Source organism: Neovison vison, chromosome 1, assembly GCF_020171115.1.
Source record: "Neovison vison isolate M4711 chromosome 1, ASM_NN_V1, whole genome shotgun sequence".
Lineage (NCBI taxonomy): Eukaryota > Metazoa > Chordata > Mammalia > Carnivora > Mustelidae > Neogale > Neogale vison.
In genome coordinates this window covers 111,008,560-111,028,656 of record NC_058091.1, presented here as the reverse complement: position 1 = coordinate 111,028,656, position 20,097 = coordinate 111,008,560, and the positions used below count along the sequence as shown (strand labels likewise).

Here is a 20,097-nt window from a genome sequence, read left to right as displayed (position 1 = left end):
AGTTGAATATCATGTACCTTTAGACAAACTTTTTAAAATTTTTCTTTCTCTTTTATCCCAAAACTTACCTTAAGTTCAAAAACCTATCAGGAAATCCTACCCATGATAGCTGATTCTTGTAACTGCTAAATAGCAGAGACAGACAGGCACTAACATAGTTTATTGAAAAACCTGTCTACATTTTTGCAGCTAGAGTTACAACATCACAGTAGAACCAGAGCCTCCCTATGTAACCAACTCCCCAAAGCATGCTTTACTAGACAGAAGGGGCTATTCTAAAAGAAAGGTTTTGTTAAAAAAAAAAAAAGCCTAAAAGTTTTGAAATTATTTGATTTTGGTGGAGCTGGATCATAGAATCCAGGTTTCAAGTATGATGATGGAGAGCACTAGGAAGGAGATGGCTTTATTAAATGCAAATGGCACATTGATGTCACTTAGGTCCTTGTCTCCAGCATCACTGTAGCCTAGCTGTGGTGACATCCCAGAAGGAGAAAAGTGTGTAGGAAAGTGTTTAACCCAGGCCTCCTTTGCCATCTTCTGCCACTATTGTTCACTAACAGTGTTGTACAGGAAAAAAAAAAAAAAAAAAAGCAAGCTGCAATGTAGCACATCACACTTTGCTGCTGTATGCTAGACTGAATGTCAGTGTTTCCATTCTGGTCTTGAATGCTTTGCCTTCTTGGCACTGTGACTCAGCAGGATGTTTTTGTAACTATACATTAAGCAAAATTCTTTCCTTAATACAGCAAAATGCAAACATGGGAACATTTTAAGCCGTTATTATAGAGCATTAATCATGAGCTCTGCGTTCCACTTGAAAATGAAATGGTGAGATCCTATGGAAAAGGGTCCGCTAGCCAGCAAGTAAGAGGCCCTTCTGCTGCACGCATTGAGGGGTTCTCTCATAACAGTCATAACAACTGTACCTTGCTCTGTTTCTGAATGCAAAGCTGTGCAGCCTAAGAACTGGAAATGCTGATAGACACATGTTACCACAGGCCCCATATTTTAGGAACAAGAACAGGAGATGGGAACCTAGAAGAACACTGGACAGAGGTTCTGCTTCTGACAGCTGATGTCACCTATGCACCTATGTTGATATAAAATATGAAAAAGAAAATGGATATATTTTTATAAATACATTTCTCTTTTTTAAAAAAAGATTTTCTTTATTTATTTGACAGACAGAGATCACAAGTAGGCATAGAGGCAGGCAGAGAGAGAGGGGGAAACAGGCTCCCTGCCGAGCAGAGAGCCCAATGCGGGGCTCAATCCCAGGACCCTGGGATCATGATCTGAGCCAAAGGCAGAGGCTTTAACCCACTGAGCCACCGAGGCACCCCCCATTTCTCTCTTTTCTATCTAATTTTGTGAAAATTAAATTCTAACATAAAGGTATATCATAACCAGCAGCCTTGAAGGATTAGAACAAGAAATAAACAAATGAAGCACACAGATTTCAATCAAAAGAGCTTAAAGATGGTGGCGGTGGGGATAAGCAGTGCAGACTTAAAAATCAGAGAATGTGAAAAATGTGGCAGATTTTCAGAGCCCCTGGGAGGTTAAAATTTGTGTCCTATTATTCATATCCCCACAATACTGACCAAGTGTACCAACCTTTCATAGTTTATAAAGTGCTTTCACATTTGCTACCTGCCCTGTGGGATGGTCAGGAAAGTATCATTTTTAAATATCTATTCTATGAATTAGGGACACTGAGGACCAGTGTAGTTAAAATGACTTGTCCACTTAAAAACTGGGTAGTAAGCAAATGACCTGGGATTCACACTCAGATCTTCCACTCTAACCCCTGGGTTTTATCCACTGTCTCTCACTACTTGCTCAGGAGTAAAAGAGGTAATATTTTGTAGCTAAGATGCCTGTGATAATTTGTTGATTGTTACTAGAACTCAGCAAGAGCAACAATGGAGGACCCAGTCAATCCAAGGCTAACAGCAGTGGGACTGAGATGTTTTCTAGCCATAAAGTAAGTTCAAGCAGATTAACTTTTACTTGCCAATTATATTTAAAAGAGAAAAAAAAAAGCATTCAATATGTTACTGCTTGAGAGAAAATCTAATGGCAATATAAAAGAATTGTGTTAACTACAATAACTTGAAAACCATTCAAACATGGGATACTTTATAAGCAATCATATAATAACACATAATAGCTGACCTCCACCTCCATGATGTGCCTCCCATTGCAAAATCTAGTTTATCTTAAAGAGGATATCTGGCACTGGGAAACCATGTTGTCACAAGAACCAGAGTGTTCAGTTCTGTTATCCTTGGTATACATGCAATAAGCTGGAAAGTCTTTCAAAAAGTACTCAAGTTCATGGCAACTGTGACTGACTTACATGTTTATTCAAATGTCCCTGAGTTCGCTGGGAAGTTATTGTAAGGTACAAGAGTGGTTAGAAAAAGTGGTTATACATTTATAAAAAATGAAAATCTATGGGGGCCTGGGTGGCTCAGTGGGTTAAACCTCTGCCTTCAGCTCAGGTCATGATCTCGGGGTCCTGGGATCAAGCCCCGCGTCGGGCTCTCTGCTCAGTGGGGAGCCTGCTTCTCCCTCTCTCTCTGCCTGCCTGCCTCTCTGCCTACTTGTGATCTCTGTCAAATAAATAAAATCTTTAAAAAAATGAAAATCTATTAATAAAAGTGATCAAGTCATAACAATTTTTATGATATAGTTGACAACTGAAGGACTACTGCATATAAATTTAAAATAAGCCAGGGTGGTGTTAAAATACTTTATGAAGACACAGATTCCCTCTGTCTCAGTTTCCTCAACTTCTCAAATAACTTAATACAAAGAATCTTTTTCGTCATACTAGGGGATACAAAAATCTCTTCAGGTCTTCTATGTGGTTTCCTTTTCCTAATTTTCTACTTAGAACTCATTGTAACTTGTATTCTATCCCTAACACTTCATTCAAATTCTTCTAGTTAAAGTCTCTGATGAGCTCCATCTGGTCAATTTCCAAGGTCAACTTTCTGTCCTTAGCTTGCTGGACTCTCAGAAGCTTTTGAAATTTAATCACTTCCCCAATAAAACACATGATCTTAGCTTTTCCTTTTCCTCTTCCTATTTGCTGTAGCTCATTCTCAAGTGTGCTTTGCTGGCTCTCCCTTATCTCACTATCTTCTAAGTACTGAGTTCCTGAATTCTCTTTTTTTCTCATCTTCTCTCCTAGATGATAGCATTCATTCCATGGTGGTAAATACCACTTTTAAGTTCCACTCTTTTCTTCTTCATGTCTTTCCCATCCAGAAAGTGTCAGATATCTAGTTGGTCCAGTCAGAGGCTTAGGAGTCACCTTTCATTTTCCCCATCTCTCACGCTGCATATCAAATTTCACCAGCAAGTGGTGTCTGTTCCACCTCTGAAATCTCTCTTGATCCGTCCATTCTTCTCCATCTTCACTATCATGTCTGTGGTCAAAGGCATTCTCCTGTCCTGTCTGGATAACTTCAGTAGCTCCCTAACTGTCCTCCAGATTTCTGCTCTATCCCCTCTCCTAATACCACTGAATCCTAATCTTTCCCTCCAAAACCATGGATAGATGGATGGATGGATGGATGGATAGATGAATGGAGAAATCATGCCCATCTTTCACTTAACAGTCCTTGTTTGCTTCAATTGTTTTACAAGGCTCTCCAAAATCTGGCTTTTTCTTCCTATGCCAATGACATCTTAAGGAGCTCAGCCGCTGTTACACAGGACTTCTAATCCTGTGAAAAGTATTCCAAACTCCTTCCTATCTCTGTATTACAGTTTCTTTTCCCTAAAACATCCCCTCAACCTCCAGACAGAGCCTCATAAGCCATATTCCTTCTTAACTTCAGTCCATACAGCACTTTGGGAGTCGTCGACCCCCTTATCAAGTCTCTCCCTCACATTCCATGGTCCTGACCCAGCCCAGTACACTCTTACAGATTGTTCATTTGTTACCAGTTAATTATTTCTCTCTTCCATACGGTTTATTCACCGCAGGGACAGGATCCACATCTCTTGATCACATTTATATCCCTAGCATCTACCACAGGGCCTGGCCCAATAATTCACAAAATTATTGATGAATCGTTGGAGGAGGTACACGACAGCTGCTAAACAAGTCCAAAATGGGACTCATTTCTTGCTTTTGTTTTGTTGCTGTTTTTCTCATTCTTTGGGAGACTATGGATAAGCAGGCAGACTAAATACACAAAGAAAACCATTATGAATGGGTTAACTGACAGCCAATTAAAAGACAATTGAGGGGAATGCAGGCTTATCACTAATGGAAGGGAAAAAAGTCCAGGATGATTTAAGAGTAAAAAAGCCCAAGAGTATGAGGCGACACAGAGGAATACTTAGCAAGTATAGGCACTGAGGCATCTCTCCACATCTAAATCCTCTAGGATAATGAATAGTTTCTCAGAGGGAATAATTCATTGTTTGTGTCACTTCAAATTAAACTGGACCAGACACTAGAAAATTCACTGCAAGGAATAAATTGCAGTGATTAATAAATGGCAATATGACTGCCATTAAAAGTTTTATTATGGAGTGAGCCATGAACATACTCAAGGAGAAATCTTTGATACCAAATCCATTCAAAATATCTGTGAAAATAAAACCTGAGGATAATTAATTTTGAAAAATGACTTTTATTTCAGCTAATTTTGTTTGCATGCCTTCATAAAAGACAAAATTCCCTAACCTAGGAGCAAAAACAAAACAGTTAAGAAGGGGGCATCTGGGTGGCTCAGTCATTAATCCTCAGCTCGGGTCATGCTACCAGAGTCCTGGGATTGAGCCCCACATCAGGGTCCCTGCTCCCCAGGAAGCCTGCTTCTCCCTCTCCCACTTCCCCAGCTTGCGTTCCCTCTCCCTTTGTCTCTCTCTGTCAAATAAGTAAATAAAATCTTTAAAAAAAAAAACAAAAAACCACACACAGTAAAGAAGGGCAAGCCTTCCTTTCAGAACAGCTATGTGAGAAAAAAAAATGTAAAAAAGAAAAGTATCTTCTGTTCAAAGGTCAGTTTTATAATGGTATCTGTTAGTGACAGTCTCCCAGCTCCCAAGTGAGGCTGTAATATTTTGTCTAAAGCCGTAAATATTGATTTAATATAGCATTCAAGCTTCTTCACAGAAATTCAAGATATAATGGTAATGAAATAATAACACAACCTTACATCTGAAATGCTTCTTACAAGTTTCAAAGGGTTTGCACATCATTATCTAATTTGATCCTCACAAGAGCTTTATGGGAGGCAACTGTAATGTGACATTATAGCTAACATGTTTTACCTTTAAAACCCATTATGGTGAGAGCTCTGTAATTCATGTCCAGAAAACTGGAGTATTAAAAGGTAGCCTAGAATGGCATTCCTTTCTACCCATTTATAAATTGAGGGAGACTTATCTGACGACCTTTTCAGATACATTGTTAAGTTTATACCGAAATGGTCTGAAAAGCTGGAGTAGCAGAACTTTCTGGTCTTGATAAAATTGTGTTGTAATCTAACTCTGATTACTCATTAAGGGTTTCCTCAGGAATAAGAAAAATTAAGACGCAATTTGTCAGGAGAGTAAGAGGAACCACTCATGTATTTACATCTGAGCAAAGTGTTTCTTAAGAATTCTAGTGATAGTGGAGCTGAGAAGCTACACATACAAGATCACAGGTACCCCAGAGATTAGCCAAAGTGAATATGCCCCCAGGCTGGACAAAAGGAGATGGCACTGTCAACTAGGCTGAGGGGCTGAGGCCCCTGCCAAAGCCAGAAACGCTAAGAAACTGTAGCTAAAGCACAAGATGGTGTCCAAAGCAGAATGGATGAGAAAGGGAGAAATATCCTGGGATTCTCTCTTCTGCCCACCTCCAATCTCTCCCTGTCGCCCCCTAGTGGCCAATCTCTCCCAGCCAGAAGCCCCGGAACCTGCCCTGGCCCTCAGTGACACTGGTGAAAAGGGTGCAAAATGGACTGTGTGCCAAACAGGCCCAAGACATTATACAAACTGGGAAGATTTCTGAGTAAGGAAGTGTTTATTATTTAAATCTAACAGCTACAGGCTGTGAAATAAATACCACTGCTCCAAAGATTCAAAGTACATTCTGACCTTACAATGACATTATCTAGAATCTTTAAAAAAATAAATAGAACCACAACCCAAAATTTAAACTACGTTTCATAGGCCTCAAAATGGCTTAAGAACTATATGATACCTTAATCTTTTTCCCACGTGCTCCATAGCACGTAGTGGTTACTTGCTTTATATAAACACAGAAAATCAACACATTCTTTCCATTAATTGAAGGTGAATGACTTGAGTACTGGAGACAGTTTCATTTTTCTTTTTTTTTTTAAATTGTTTTAAACACATTTATTTGTTTATTTTAGAAGGGGGCAGAAGGAGAGGGAGAGGGAATCCCAAGCAGACACTCTGCTGAGCACGGAGCCCAATGTGAAGGTTTGATCTCATGACCCCAAGATTGTGACCTGGGCCAAAATCAAGAGTCAGACCCTTAACTGACTGAGCCACCCAGACAGCCCTGACAGTTTAATTCTTCTTGACCTTAAACTGCTTAGAGGACATCGAGGACTGGAGCCAAGGTGAGGATTTCTACCATATTAAAATTGCAATTATCCCATAGTTGTGGAAACTAAATCTTTCAGACACTAAAATTTTCAGAATTGCTCATCAAGCCCCTTCTGAGAATGTATACAGTTTGGAAGATGGAAGATAACACACTGTAAGAAAAAAGAAGGTACTATGAGGCAGGGAGACAATCTGGATAAGCTTTTACACAAGAAACTTCATGCATTCATCAAACTTTTTTATACTCAGGAATTGGGAGTTCGTTAAACAAACTCGCCTGGAGGCTAGAGCCTTTTCTGCTGGCACTGCCTTCAGGCCTGGGGGGCCTTTTTTGTTGCCTCCTGCTTATTTGAATAAACACTTCTACACACTCACCCACTCTGGCTTTCATTTTCTCCCCTTAAATCATGTTTCTCCTTGCCTTCTCTTCTCCTTACGCATACCACACTCTGTGCTACAAGGGGCAGCTTTCATCTTCTCCTCCTTCTTCCCCCCACCCCTCTTCCCACCACGGTAGTTTGTGAATCTCCATTCCTCTGGAGGAAACTTCCTGAAATCACATGAACATCATTTTTGTAATATTCTTGAAAGGATCCTAAGGCATCTGGCCATCCTCTGCTACTGCAGCTTCCCGGGCTGGGAGTCCCCGTGGCTGGGATCGTCCTTCTCACTCAGAGCGGGAGTCAACTCAAACTGATCCATGGTTTGGGCCTCATGTCCTCTACATATTCACCCCCTTGCATCTTCACATTGCCTTCTTTTTTTTTTTTTTTTTTAAATTTTCAGCACAACAGTGTTCCTTATTTTTGCACCACACCCAGTGCTCCGTGCAATCTGTGCCCTCTCTAATGCCCACCACCTGGTTCCCCCAATTCACATTGTCTTCTAAAAGACTCCAGGCACCTCCTGGTTACCATTGATCCCCTCTTTAGGGAGATAGTCATCTTCTGGTTCTTTCTCTAATGTCAGGATATCATCTTCCTCACTGGTTGGCCCTGCAGATACAGTCTAGCAGAGCTGGTAACTCAACCTGACAATGCACGGCTCTGCTCATCAGGAAAGCTGCATGACCAGCTTTATCTTCATGGGCCAAGGTCCTATCTCCAAAATCTGTTAGCTATGTATACCTAAACTTTACTCCTGTCATGTCTTTATTCACCATAAGACCACGTGTCTGTCAAGGGTTAAAACAAACTTTAAATTGCTCCCCTGCTAATGTCCAGACACATTACTGTCACTTTTAGACAGCACAAAACTGATCAGGACAGAAAGATTCTTTTCCTAGATGTGCTATGCACTTGCTCTGTAACCTTGAATAAATGACTTTACTTCATGGATTATAACAACTTATCCATTGCACAGAGGTGTTGTGAAGATTAATTAATTCATGTTTTTAAGGTGATTTGAGGATCTGCTAATGAAAGATGTTATATAAATGCTAATTTTTATTATTCATTCCCACATCTATATATTCTCTTTCAGCTGTCTCCTAAAATGGTCACCATAAGCAATTACTATTAAACTCTTTCAAAGAATGAAAATGAGGAAGTGAATTTTCATTTTGAATCCCGAATTTTCTTCCTTTTTCAGATGTAAGCCTTATGATCTCTAAGTCATTTAAATGCAGATCTTTTGGCTGAATCACAGTTACATATGATGCTTATACTTAATAATAAGGATATGGAGATTTAGAAAAATTACAAACTGAACAGAGCAACACTTGGAAATTTAGTCTATTGTTCAAGCACACATGACCTGTACAACATTAAACCCAGAGACATTTTTAGGCTTTTAGATGTAAAGCATTTTTATAATAAGATATTTTAATGCAATTCCATTCTAACCCCTTGAGCACATTTTAAAGAGCCCCTTTATAGAAAGGACTCATATGGTCATTCTGATTTTCAAGTAGTACATCAGAATTATGATTACTTATGTTATATTATTACACGCACACTGACTGAAAATCCTTTTGAAATGTTTGTGATTTTGCATACATATTTGGTAGTTTGTGCTTATGTGATTGCACTGGAGGTGACCTGCTAGTCTCTGGGATACACGAGTTAGAAAAAGAGAAATAGCAGTGAGTCTGCTAATTCAGAAGGACAGAACACTTTTGTCCCGTGGTCGTGGGAGCTCCTAACCGTCTACAGTTAACTTGGCCTCACTACCCCTATGCTTTTGGTTGTAAGGGATGATCCTTTTCAGAAACCCTAGGTCGTTTAAGATTGATCTAGAATCTAGGGGTTAGATCCCATCCACTTTTCCATTTTCCCCATCTAGAAGTTCCTTGATCCAGTTGGGAAAAAAAATCTCAAAATCACTCCACTCGTCAAGTTACTCTAGTCTCACATGATCTCTTTTCCTGTTGACCTAGCAGAAGGAATGGCTTTGTGGGGAGAGGGAGGGACAATTATCTCTGTGCACTTCTGAACACAAGAACATACGATGATCAGCATATTTCTGATGAAAAGGGTAAGTGACAAGTTATAGTGTCTTTCTCTTAGTAGTATCTTATGAAATGACCTATCATATTAAAAACAATTGGCAATACATGCAAGAGAGTACATGTATTGCATTGTATACTAAAATATGTAATATATCAGCAGTAGGTTTATAGCAAAATTTCAAGGTACAAGATATAAAAGTCACAGATAAAACAGTAACATGGTGCATATGAACAACAAAAAAGACACGTTCCTTAGGTCTTACTAGATTAATGGTAATATAAGATGAATGATATTGATAACAGTTGATTACTCTGATTTCATTTTATGAGTCGAAAAGAAGCTGAGGAGAATTTGCTTTTATAGAAAAGCCATGTGGTTGGACCTCAGAGCCCTGATTCTTAATCTGATTAATGTACATCCCTCCTGAGAGCTCACAATTTAAGATAAAAAATTTTAGTGGTCATCATTCTACAAGAGTGGAGAGCAAAACACTTACTCTGAAAGATATCGATCTAACATAAAAATAGAGTTTATAATCAGTGTAATGGAAGACTCCACAGAAACATTCCAATTTTTTAATTTTTAATGGATGCCCTCACACAGAAAATCCAGACTTGTTTAAGTTTGTAAGGCCATCCATGAACTACTTTCACCACCTAAAGGATCTCTGGTACCTGAGAAACATCAGGAGGATCTTCTATTTTTCCCTTTATGAGTGCTCTACTTGATTCCCATTATGAAAGAATTTTGATTCATATCCTTTTAAATATAGAGGGCTCCCCTTTCAAAACATGATCTTGAGAAAGAGCATTCTGATGTACTACTGGGAAAAAAAAATATGTCTAGAATCTTAACCCCAACATGCCAAAAATTTTTGTATGGTACATAACTGGAAAAGGCAATGTGACACTTCTCCCTCAATTCAATGTCCCATGAATCAATTTCTCAAATATCAAATATTTCAAGTATCAAGGAAAGGCTTATTCTATTGCTTACCTCTAATGAACTCATTGATATCGTTGACCCAGTTTCACTTCTTGATAGTCCTGCATTATCATCCAACTCAGAGGCCATGAAATTCTTCACAGCTGTGCGAGGCTCAAAGGGCAAATTCTGCATGTGTTCCTGGGGTGCAAGGTGTTGATCTAAGTTCATATTGAACTGGTCCATTACAGGGGGATTCATGTTGAATTCAGGATTCACTTTGTAGTGCAATAACCTTTCATGTGGCAAGGTTTCCATGCCTATATTCATTTTGCTTTCCTCTTTCATTGATGGCTGAGTATTTACAGAACTTCTGGGCATCACAATATAGTCACTTTCCATCATTCTTTCTTGAGGATGGACCATGTCCATATCTGCTCCTCTCAAATTGTCATCTGTACATAAGTACACAGTTCTTCGCAATTCACTGTTCTCTTTTTTCAAACACTGATTGCCCAGCTCATTCATACTCATGGGCATGTGCATACCCGTGGGTTGCTGGATAATGACTTTGGAAATGACGTTTCCAGGCAGTGTGGAATAGCTTAGCCCTTCAGGGTTTGTTCCCTTTTCTTCTTCGTCATCGTTGAGAGAAATCCTAGAGAGCGTTCCTGTTATTGTTGCCGCTCGGCAAGGACCGATATCCTTATGAAGAACTGTAAATTAGGAAACAAAAATTCACAGAAGAGAATTAGTGAGTTTTTAGCTTTTCATTACTGCAGTCTGCCATCGCTCTATGAAACGATATCTTTAATCAAATTAAAAAATAATATTTTAAAAAATTACATATCTATTGCTTGCGGATGATCCAGATTACTCAATCACTCTTTATTGATTCTGATATGCTTTTATAGATCTCCAGCAGTCCATAGCTAAACACATCTGGAAGTTGACTAATGGACTTTCAAAAATCTTCACACCCTATGCAGACACCAGAGAAGTTTCTCCACCAGTCTTTTGTAAAGAGTTTTATGAAATCATGGATATAGTCACATAAATTTGACTTTTTCTCAAAGGCTCTTCCCCTAAGGAATTCTACAAGTTCTATTCATTAAAATACTTCTTGAAAGAGGTAATCAATGAGAATTTCATCATACTACATTAGAAATTCCTCCAAAATTATGCACGTTGAAAATTAATGAGCATTCATCTATGAAGTCCATATGGTCAAGGTAGATACAGGGTTCAAAAGTTTTTATCATCTTCAGCTCCATGTGGAGAAAAAAAAGAATTTCTTCACAAGATCAATCCATATGCTCAAATGCCCTTGGGCGGGCGGGAGAGGGTGTTGAAATTGCCACTGACTTTAAGCAGGAAAAAACATATGAGCCTCTGAAAACTCAGTTTAATTTTAAGCCTGCAAAATAATGACTTAGGAAAATTGAAAATGCATGATGACTTGTAGTAAAGGAGGGGGAAGAAATGAAAACATAAACCAAATCAAACAAAAACAAACCAATGAAAGAATTCAGAATTTTTAATTAAAATGGATTTTATCATTTTTCTCCTGTCTCTAGCTAAGAAGAAAGTCACACATTATGGGTAATAACTGCAGAATGACTTGAGGCATGCTTAGTTGTAAACAGATGTCAGTTTTGAGGTAGGTAAGAATGAAATTCTGAAAAATATTCTTGGTAATTTTGGTATTGAAAACATACAGAAGAGCACTGTAGTTTGGCTCAATGTCTGCACTTCATGTTGTTCTACCTACAAGGCAGAGCAATTGTCATTGAACATTTCATTAGGCAGAGATGACTGTAAAATATTTGGTTCATTGTTTCCTCATGAAAAGTTGCAGATATATTGAAACTTACCCATTTTTATCCAATTTTCAAATAGCATCATAATGATTATTCATTAAAGCAGAGGTTAAAAACCAGAAGATTACGTCTTTCCTGACTACGAAGAAGAGAAGCCTTCAAAATTATTTCAAAACATGCATCATTCAAAAAAAAACCACACCATTCATGTAATTATCTTTTATCTTTAGAGATACTGTATTTAATTATTGTACTAGGTCTCCTTATTTCAGACACTAAAAATCACATTAAATCTACATCTACATATAAATTTTTATTAATCCACATTTGGATGTAAGTTTTTGTACTTATTACACAAAAAAGTAGAATAATTCAGTTTAAAAAGTTACTTCCCAACCTCAGATCAGTAATGAACTGTGGTTGCCAGGAAAAATTTACATAAAATCATTAAGAGAAAAGTATGTTAAATTAATAGACTTAATGACACTTTAAATAAAATACTTTAAAAAATCTCCAAATTCAGGGAAGAATATTTTTAACCTTTAACTGCATGTAAAAACTAACCCAAAATTTGTAGCAGTGCAATTTAAAGGCAAGTTATGGGAACTGGTCAGCATATATAGCTTTACACTTTTATGAATGTATTAGAAACTATAAAGGAAATTTTTGTACTGAATATTGATTTTATAATCTGTATTTGTGCAAAATTCATTTAGCTTTGTATCAATTAATATGATTTGTAGTTACAGTTCCCATATTTTTATGACATGACACAGCCATCTTTACTGAAAAATTGCATATCTTAAATATTTGAGGAAAGACAGTTATTATGAAGTAGTGTCTACTCCATATGAGAGGTATTTCTGCCTCTTAGACTTGCTTAAAATGGATATCCAAATTTCGAACGGAAAACTAAACAAATGCATACCACCTACACATTACAAACATGATGTTAAAGTGATGGGACTTTTACGAGAAATCAATTAAGTTGTAGAAGGCAAAACATGCATACAGCACAGCAAAACAAAAAGCACCCAAGTATTTTGCATAATCAGATATGTATTCCACCCTTTGGGATAGTGAATTTCAACAAAATTTAGAGGAAGAGGGGCGCCTGGGTGGCTCGGTGGGTTAAGCCGCTGCCTTCGGCTCAGGTCATGATCTCAGGGTCCTGGGATCGAGCCCCGCATTGGGCTCTCTGCTCAGCAGGGAGCCTGCTTCCTCCTCTCTCTCTGCCTGCCTCTCTGCCTGCTTGTCATCTCTCTCTGTCAAATAAATAAATAAAATCTTTAAAAAAAAATTTTAGAGTAAGATTACTTGGAGTCCATGAATTAAAACTTTAAAACTGAACTGAACAGGAACCTCTCGGGAAAATTTGAGGCAAATTCCTGATGAACTCAGTTAAAAGGGGCACCGACAAAAAGAAAAAAGAAAATTACAAGAATATTTTTCAACAAAATAACGGTTCAGGAACACTAAATCCCAGAATGCCACAAAGTCTGGAGAAAAAGGGTAACTTAACAAGAGAGCAGGATGAATACTGACGGATGAGATCACGGCTTGGGGGGGGATGGTCTAGTACAGTGGTTTTCCGACATCAGCATGCATTAGAGTACCAGGACAACTGGCAAGAACATGGGTAACTGTACCCCGCCCCACAGGAGATCTGGGGTAGGGCCTGAAAGTGCACACTTTGAACAGGTTCCCAGGTGCTGCTAACAAGGTTGGTCTGGATAAAACTACTTTGTTCCTCTCCTGGTTCTCTATCAAGGACAACTATAAAGAGTACACCAGAAAAGGCTGAAAGGAAGCTAAACTACATGTTGGAAAATAGGAATTAAATGAATAACTAATTATTTTAAAGAAACTCAGGCTTCTGAAACCCAGACAGATCACATCCATCTTAGAACGCAGATGTAGAACCTGGCACTGTAGCCAGTGATCTTTGAGAAATTATTGAGGGCAGACAGAGCAAAGGAAAATGTTTTATCAGTTGTCCAAAAACAGAAATGGCAGACTTTGGAAACCAAACACTAATGAGGCTGTTTCTTAGCAATATTTTGTTAGCTATTCAATAAGAAAGAGTGATTCCTAACCCCCTACCCCCAGACCCAACGTGGGTTGCCAAGTTATGACAGTTATTCTACCGCTCGGCTCTGACCATACTCTACACAGAGAATTTTCACTGAATTCAGAAATGAGACTATGAATTTAGTCTCTCATGTTCTTGTGATTATGACAACTCTATGATCTTACAACCTGCAAAGATGTTTCATGGTTATGAGGTGAATCTGAAAAGTATTCTTAAAGAGTGGTGGGAGGTGCCCTACTGAACTCAGCAGGGTTCTACACCCATTCTCTTCCCATCCAATTCCCCGATTAACAGTTTGAATAAATATTTAGAAGGTATTCTCATCAAATTTTCAATGGCCCCAAAATTTCAAATGGATAGAATGCTAACCTGAAACTAGCAAAAGAGCCCCAGAGAGAAATGCAAGGCCAGATTTTTCTTCCAGGAAAAAACCCAGAACTTTTACCCCATCCTCTACTGGTAACGTCCTGACAACTACAAGAAGTCTTGACAAGTTGACAGTAGTAACAGCACCAGTTGTTATGAAATGCAAATGTAGATAACATTAATATACGTAAAGAGCCAAGTGTGAGAAATGCTGAATAAGTGTGTACATTTGGGCACCATAATTTAAAATCTACTGACAGACTGAAGGCTCCACGGGCACCGTGCCGGCCCGGGAGGATACTATGAGCAATGAATGAGGAACCATGGTTTGTTGAGTCTGGAGAAAAAGGGCTTGGACTGGACTAAATGGGATTTGCTTCCAAACATCTGGATATTTGGATAAAGTAGACAGCCACTCTGATTTTAGAAGGCAGCACTATAGTCAATGAATACAACATAAAATAAGGTATATTATGATATCTCAATATGCAGAAACAATTGCAACAACTGGAATTATCCAAAAAATGGAACACGTAGTTTCCTTTGAAACTCTTGAGTCATCGACTCCTGGTGAAAATTTAGCCCCAGGCTGAGGATAACCATAAGGGACACCATCCATGGGACCCTAGCTCTCTAAAGCAGAGAGCACTGAACGGTTCCTTCTGGGCTCTGTTAAGCAGGTAGCAATGGCAGCAGCTAGGATGCACATACAAACACACACACACACACACACACACACACAATGTATTTCATCCTGGCAACAACCCATAGTCCACAGATGATGAAGTGAGGGACACAGAGGCCAAACTGACTGGCCTTACCCCCTGACAACCAGAGAGCAGTGGAATGGAAGTCTTACGTCTCCAAGTCTGTGCTTTCCCGTTGTCACTGTGCTTCCTACGAGCCATTCTTCGTTTCTCTGTCAATCCTCATTCTCCCTTCAGCCCCCCTCCCTCCCCCTCTACCACGTTCTGCTGTTACAATGCTTTCCCTTTGAAAGATTCTATTTATTCATCCACATGAATATGTGATGTGTAAACTGTGGCATTTTCATTAAAATCAAAATCATAAAAGTGATTTCACTTCCCTCATGATATTTTCTAAACCCAAATATTCTTACCTGATCGACAAGCAATGTCTACATCCTTTTCAAAGTCTGTCTGTAACAACAAATCATAAGGCATAGAATCAACCTTTAATGAAAACCTTTAATGTGACTTTTACTAACTAAAGTTTACAGATACCTGACTAGGCAGTACTAGATTATTGTTTTGTGCAAAAGAAGTTTCTTGAGGAATAATCAAATTGTTTTCAAGCCTGTTTCTCAGAGACCAAATGTTGAATTAAAGCAGTAGAAAACTGGCATAAAATTTTAATAAAGCAGTACACTACCCACTGTCATCTTCAGTCAGGAGACTGACATCGTCTATAAAAGGATAGACCTTCAAGATAATTTCTTAAACCACAAAAAAAAATGTGTATTATTATGAACATAGTTAATAAATGTCTTTGTTGAACATAGTTAAATAAATGTCTTTGTTTTTTATAAAGTATTCACTTTGAGTATATTGTTTATAATGTAGTATCATATAATATAGCTTTGTCAAACCTTTAATAGTCAAACTAGGCTCTTCTAATGATCCATTTTCATTCAAATTGACAAAAGCCTTTGAGATTAAGGAATTAAAATTGAAGATTAAACAGCACTCATCTGGTCTACAACTTGTTGGAGTTCACTTTCATCCCTATATTACCCCCAAACAGATCAGTTAATTTTTTTTAATGACAAAATTAAATTAGCCTGTCTTAATTAAATTCTTCTACTCATATACTGGAAGATACTATTTAGAATTTTTAAAATTTATTTTAATATTTTAAATTAGAAATTTCAGTATTTATCTATTTATTTTAATACAGAATTCCTTCCCAAGCCTTAGTTATTAGTCTATCCTTTCGACTATTTTATGTTGTGTAATCCAAAAACACGCATAATAAATTGAATATATGATAAAAGAAGTCTCTATTTAAGCCCTGTTTTTAATGAGTCATAGTTTACATCTTATCTCATTTCTAAAAGACATCAAAGTGCTTTTGCCTACAGGACCCCTTAATCTCAGCAGTCCAGCTCCTGTACAATGACTGACCTTTAATTGGAATTGTGGCCACACCTTTCTGCCTTAGGGCAGTGGTTCTAATCTGAGGCTGCATATTGGAACCACCAATACCTGGGGTTCCCACCCCAGACATTCTTATTTCACTGGTCTGGAGAGTACATTCTAACGCACAGAAAAGGCTAAGAACCACTGCTTTACGACCAGAAGTGCAGGTCCATAGTGTTCTGGTCTGTAAACAAACATGTTCCTGCGGACAAACTGTTATCCCTTATTCTGTGCAGGGATGAAAATACTCTCTGGTGTTGCACAGAAACCGCACACTCAACACACCAGGGGGCCCATAACAGATCCAGGACTCCTGAGCATTCCGGACGGTACGCTTATCTGATAGCTCTAAATATGTTCATGAACTAAAGCCAAAGTCACTCGAAATGGGACTTGGATACTATTTTAGTACTAAGAATATTTTGTTTATTCCTGTCACAAATCATGAATTAATCAACAGTCAGAAGGAAAATGAAAGCTCACCATTATTTGAGCATGCCCATTAGGGAAAGAACTTGAAGAATCAGCATTGATCGGGTCCTGACAGTTTCTCAGTCGGCATCTAAATGCATCCTGAACCTGTAGGGGGGGAGCAGAAACCCATTAATTTTCTTCTCTCTTGGTAATGACCCGATATTGTCTATATTGGTAATCAACTGAGAAATGATAACTATCATTGTTTTATATCTAATACCCATTTTGCTTACTTCTTAATACATACGCTAGTATCCCTGGACTTGATGCCACCACATCTATCACTTGCCATAATCTATAGGGGGAGGTGCTGGGACCTCCTCAGTTCTCACCAGGGCTGCGTCTGGCTGAAAAAATCAGTAATTCTTGCCAGAAGGCAGATTTATTTTCAGTGTTACAAACCATGTGTATGTCTTTCAAGGGGGATTTCCCATTTGCTACGGCACAATCTTCGTAACAGCTTTAAACACCACAGAATTGAGATTACTCCATGATCTTTTGACTGGAACTGATTTGGGATTTTCCCTTTATGTCTCATGGAAAGGATCATATTGGGGCAACTATTTCTCATCTCCCTTCAAGTACCATGTGCCCTGGTGTAAAAGCAAAACACAACGAAACAAAACGTTAACGAAAGACTCTTTTCCTGGTCATCTTAAAAAAAATAAAAGGAAGAAGATCACTTTGCAAAGGCAAATTTCCTCCATAAGCATTCACAATTGGATTCTGAGTAAAGAAACACATAGCATAAGGAAACTTGAAGAACATTAAATTCCTTATGAAGCGAGTGAACATGAATCGACGAATAGCAAACACATAAATCAATGGATAGTTATTCTGATCACATGATGCTGTCGCAGTAATGTGTCTTTCCCACTTCCTGTGGCTCATGAGGCTCCTAACAAGCTATCGATAGTCATCATCACAAGTAGCTTCTTATCCCAGTCAATGACAAGGTCATTTTCCTATTGTGTTGTTTTGACTTCACAAGACTGATATTCCCCGTCTAGTTTATTATGATCTGTTTTACTGGATTAAAAAACAAAGCAGACATAATGTTGCATATGCCCTGTTTTACCAAAGTGTCATCCCACAGACAACCAAAGTAAACACATAACGAACGGTCTTTACTTCTGAAAAGCAGGGACATAAAATATCCTGTCACTGTTCAGCTGTGAGATGTGTACAGTGTACGTACTGGCCAGAAGAAAACCGAGCCCCTCCCACCCATGTCCGAAGTTATCATTGCAAGATTTGGAAAGTGACATGGGGGTTAGTCACCACCACAGAGCCCTGGCCAACCAGTCCAGTAAGGACACCTCTGTCTACTTCTTTTTCTCCACCTCAGGTTCTAATTCTGGTGATGTGGCCACTATGGCTGTGAATTTAGGGAGTGGGGGATGGACTCGACACTCTCTCACCTCTTTTCTGTCCTCGGCTGCTAATATTTCTAAACCCGAGATTTACTAGCAAAAAAGAGTGAGGAGTTGCCTGCTATTAATAGGCAAGATAATTTCTTCTTTCCTCCTTCAAAAACACCAATACAATATACAATACAAGTATAGGCTCAGGGAAATCTAGTCTCATCATCTTTTCCTGAAGAACTAGATAAATATTTAGAACTAAACCTTCCAGCGTCTCCCTTGAAGGACTCATGACATGGGAAAAGTTAGATTCTTTAGATGCAAATATTTTCAGGATCCTCCTTTTTTAGGTTAAGAAGGAATAGCTGTAAGTCATGAGTAGTGACACATTAATAATCAAAAATTGGTAATGAGTCTAGTGTTTGTCAGATGATCACTGTTTGCAACACAGAAATTTGCACTGGGGAAAAACACTAAGAAAGAAAAAAGAAAAAGTCCAAAGAACTAACCTCAGAAAAATAGGTATGTGCTAATTTTCTGTTTGTGCCCCAAGGTGACTGATAAGAAACACAATTTATAAAGGTAGCTAAACCATATGTTAGAAATATTGCCTTCCAGGAGTTTGTCACATGAAAAATTTTTTCAAATCTCTTTCTAAATACTAGCATATATAACATATGAAAGTGGCACTTGGTAATACTAAACATTAATTTAACTGATCCACGCTAACCACTCCATTTTCAGACCTTCAGAGTCTAGCTGTCAGATATTTTTGTCTGACATGAAATATGGAAAAGCAACTTCTGCTAAGTTTCTCTTCAAAATCTACTACCCTATCGCTTAAAGGAGACATAAAAGAAATCTCTTTTTCATAACATACACATACAAAATCAATACTTCAAAATTACTAAATTCCCAAATACGACAATGGATTAAGGGCATTTCTACCCTGGAGAATGATGTCAGTTTTGTGAATCAGTCAATGCTATTCGGAAGAAACATAAAACAGAAAAGCATAAAAAATCTCCAATAAATTCAAAGTCACTTTAATAGTCACATAAATGCCATAATTTAAGTGCTAGATTCTCTGATACTTTCAGTGCTTCTGTTACTTCTAATGCAGAAAGCTTTGCAGGAGAAATTCTACTTGATTCCAAATGCTCCGTTTGATTTTTACAAAATCTTAAAAATGCATTCAGGCAATCTAGATGAATTAGTCTTAAATATTTGTCCAACACAGTCAGGGAGAAATGATTCGGCTAGATTTCATAAGGCATATTCCTCATCACAAAAAAAGGGTTTCAGGAGAGACAGTACCTGGAAAATTTATCTGTAGCTATTTGGAAACATTTTGATAATTAATTGAATTTTCTATCAAGTAAACAAAAAGACACATATCTTTGGTGAATTGATGTGAATTGTACTAGTGGAGAACAACTGGAATTTTTTAAAAAGCAAGTCTGCAAGGACCTTAGTTCTAGACAAGAAGAAAGCAAAAAAACAAAGACAGAATCTATATTTGGCTATCCCATCCTGATATTAAAATCTTCTGTGCCAATTGTCATATTTACACTGCAGGACAATAATAGTTTTGGTGTTTCTAGCCTTGTGGTTAAGATTGAAGAAAAACAATTGTTAGAAGATTCACATATTTATCATTTAAACTCATTCACCTGACTTACTGTTTGTGGGGAACAAAGCACTTATTTTAGTTAACAATTTAATTTAAAAAATTTTATATAATTCTTGTAATATTTTTTTAAAAACTTACACAAGACCAGGAAATACAATTTTTATTTATTTATTTTTTTAAGATTTTTGTTTATGCGTCAGAGAGAGCACAAGCTGGGGGAG

The 20,097-nt window shown here is 37.9% G+C and overlaps 1 protein-coding gene across 3 annotated transcripts in view; it reads right to left on the bottom strand.

The window, feature by feature from the left end:
• ADGRB3 (adhesion G protein-coupled receptor B3) overlaps positions 1 to 20,097 on the bottom strand; it is a 731,117-nt gene that overhangs the window by 26,693 nt on the left and 684,327 nt on the right. For all 3 annotated transcript variants that reach the window (XM_044253842.1, XM_044253861.1, XM_044253851.1), the window contains 3 exons: positions 16,889 to 16,984; positions 15,367 to 15,406; positions 10,041 to 10,684 (listed from right to left, as the gene is read on the bottom strand). In XM_044253842.1, coding sequence (XP_044109777.1) covers positions 10,041 to 10,684; positions 15,367 to 15,406; positions 16,889 to 16,984 — 780 coding nt within the window. The remainder of the gene's footprint in view (positions 1 to 10,040; positions 10,685 to 15,366; positions 15,407 to 16,888; positions 16,985 to 20,097) is intronic.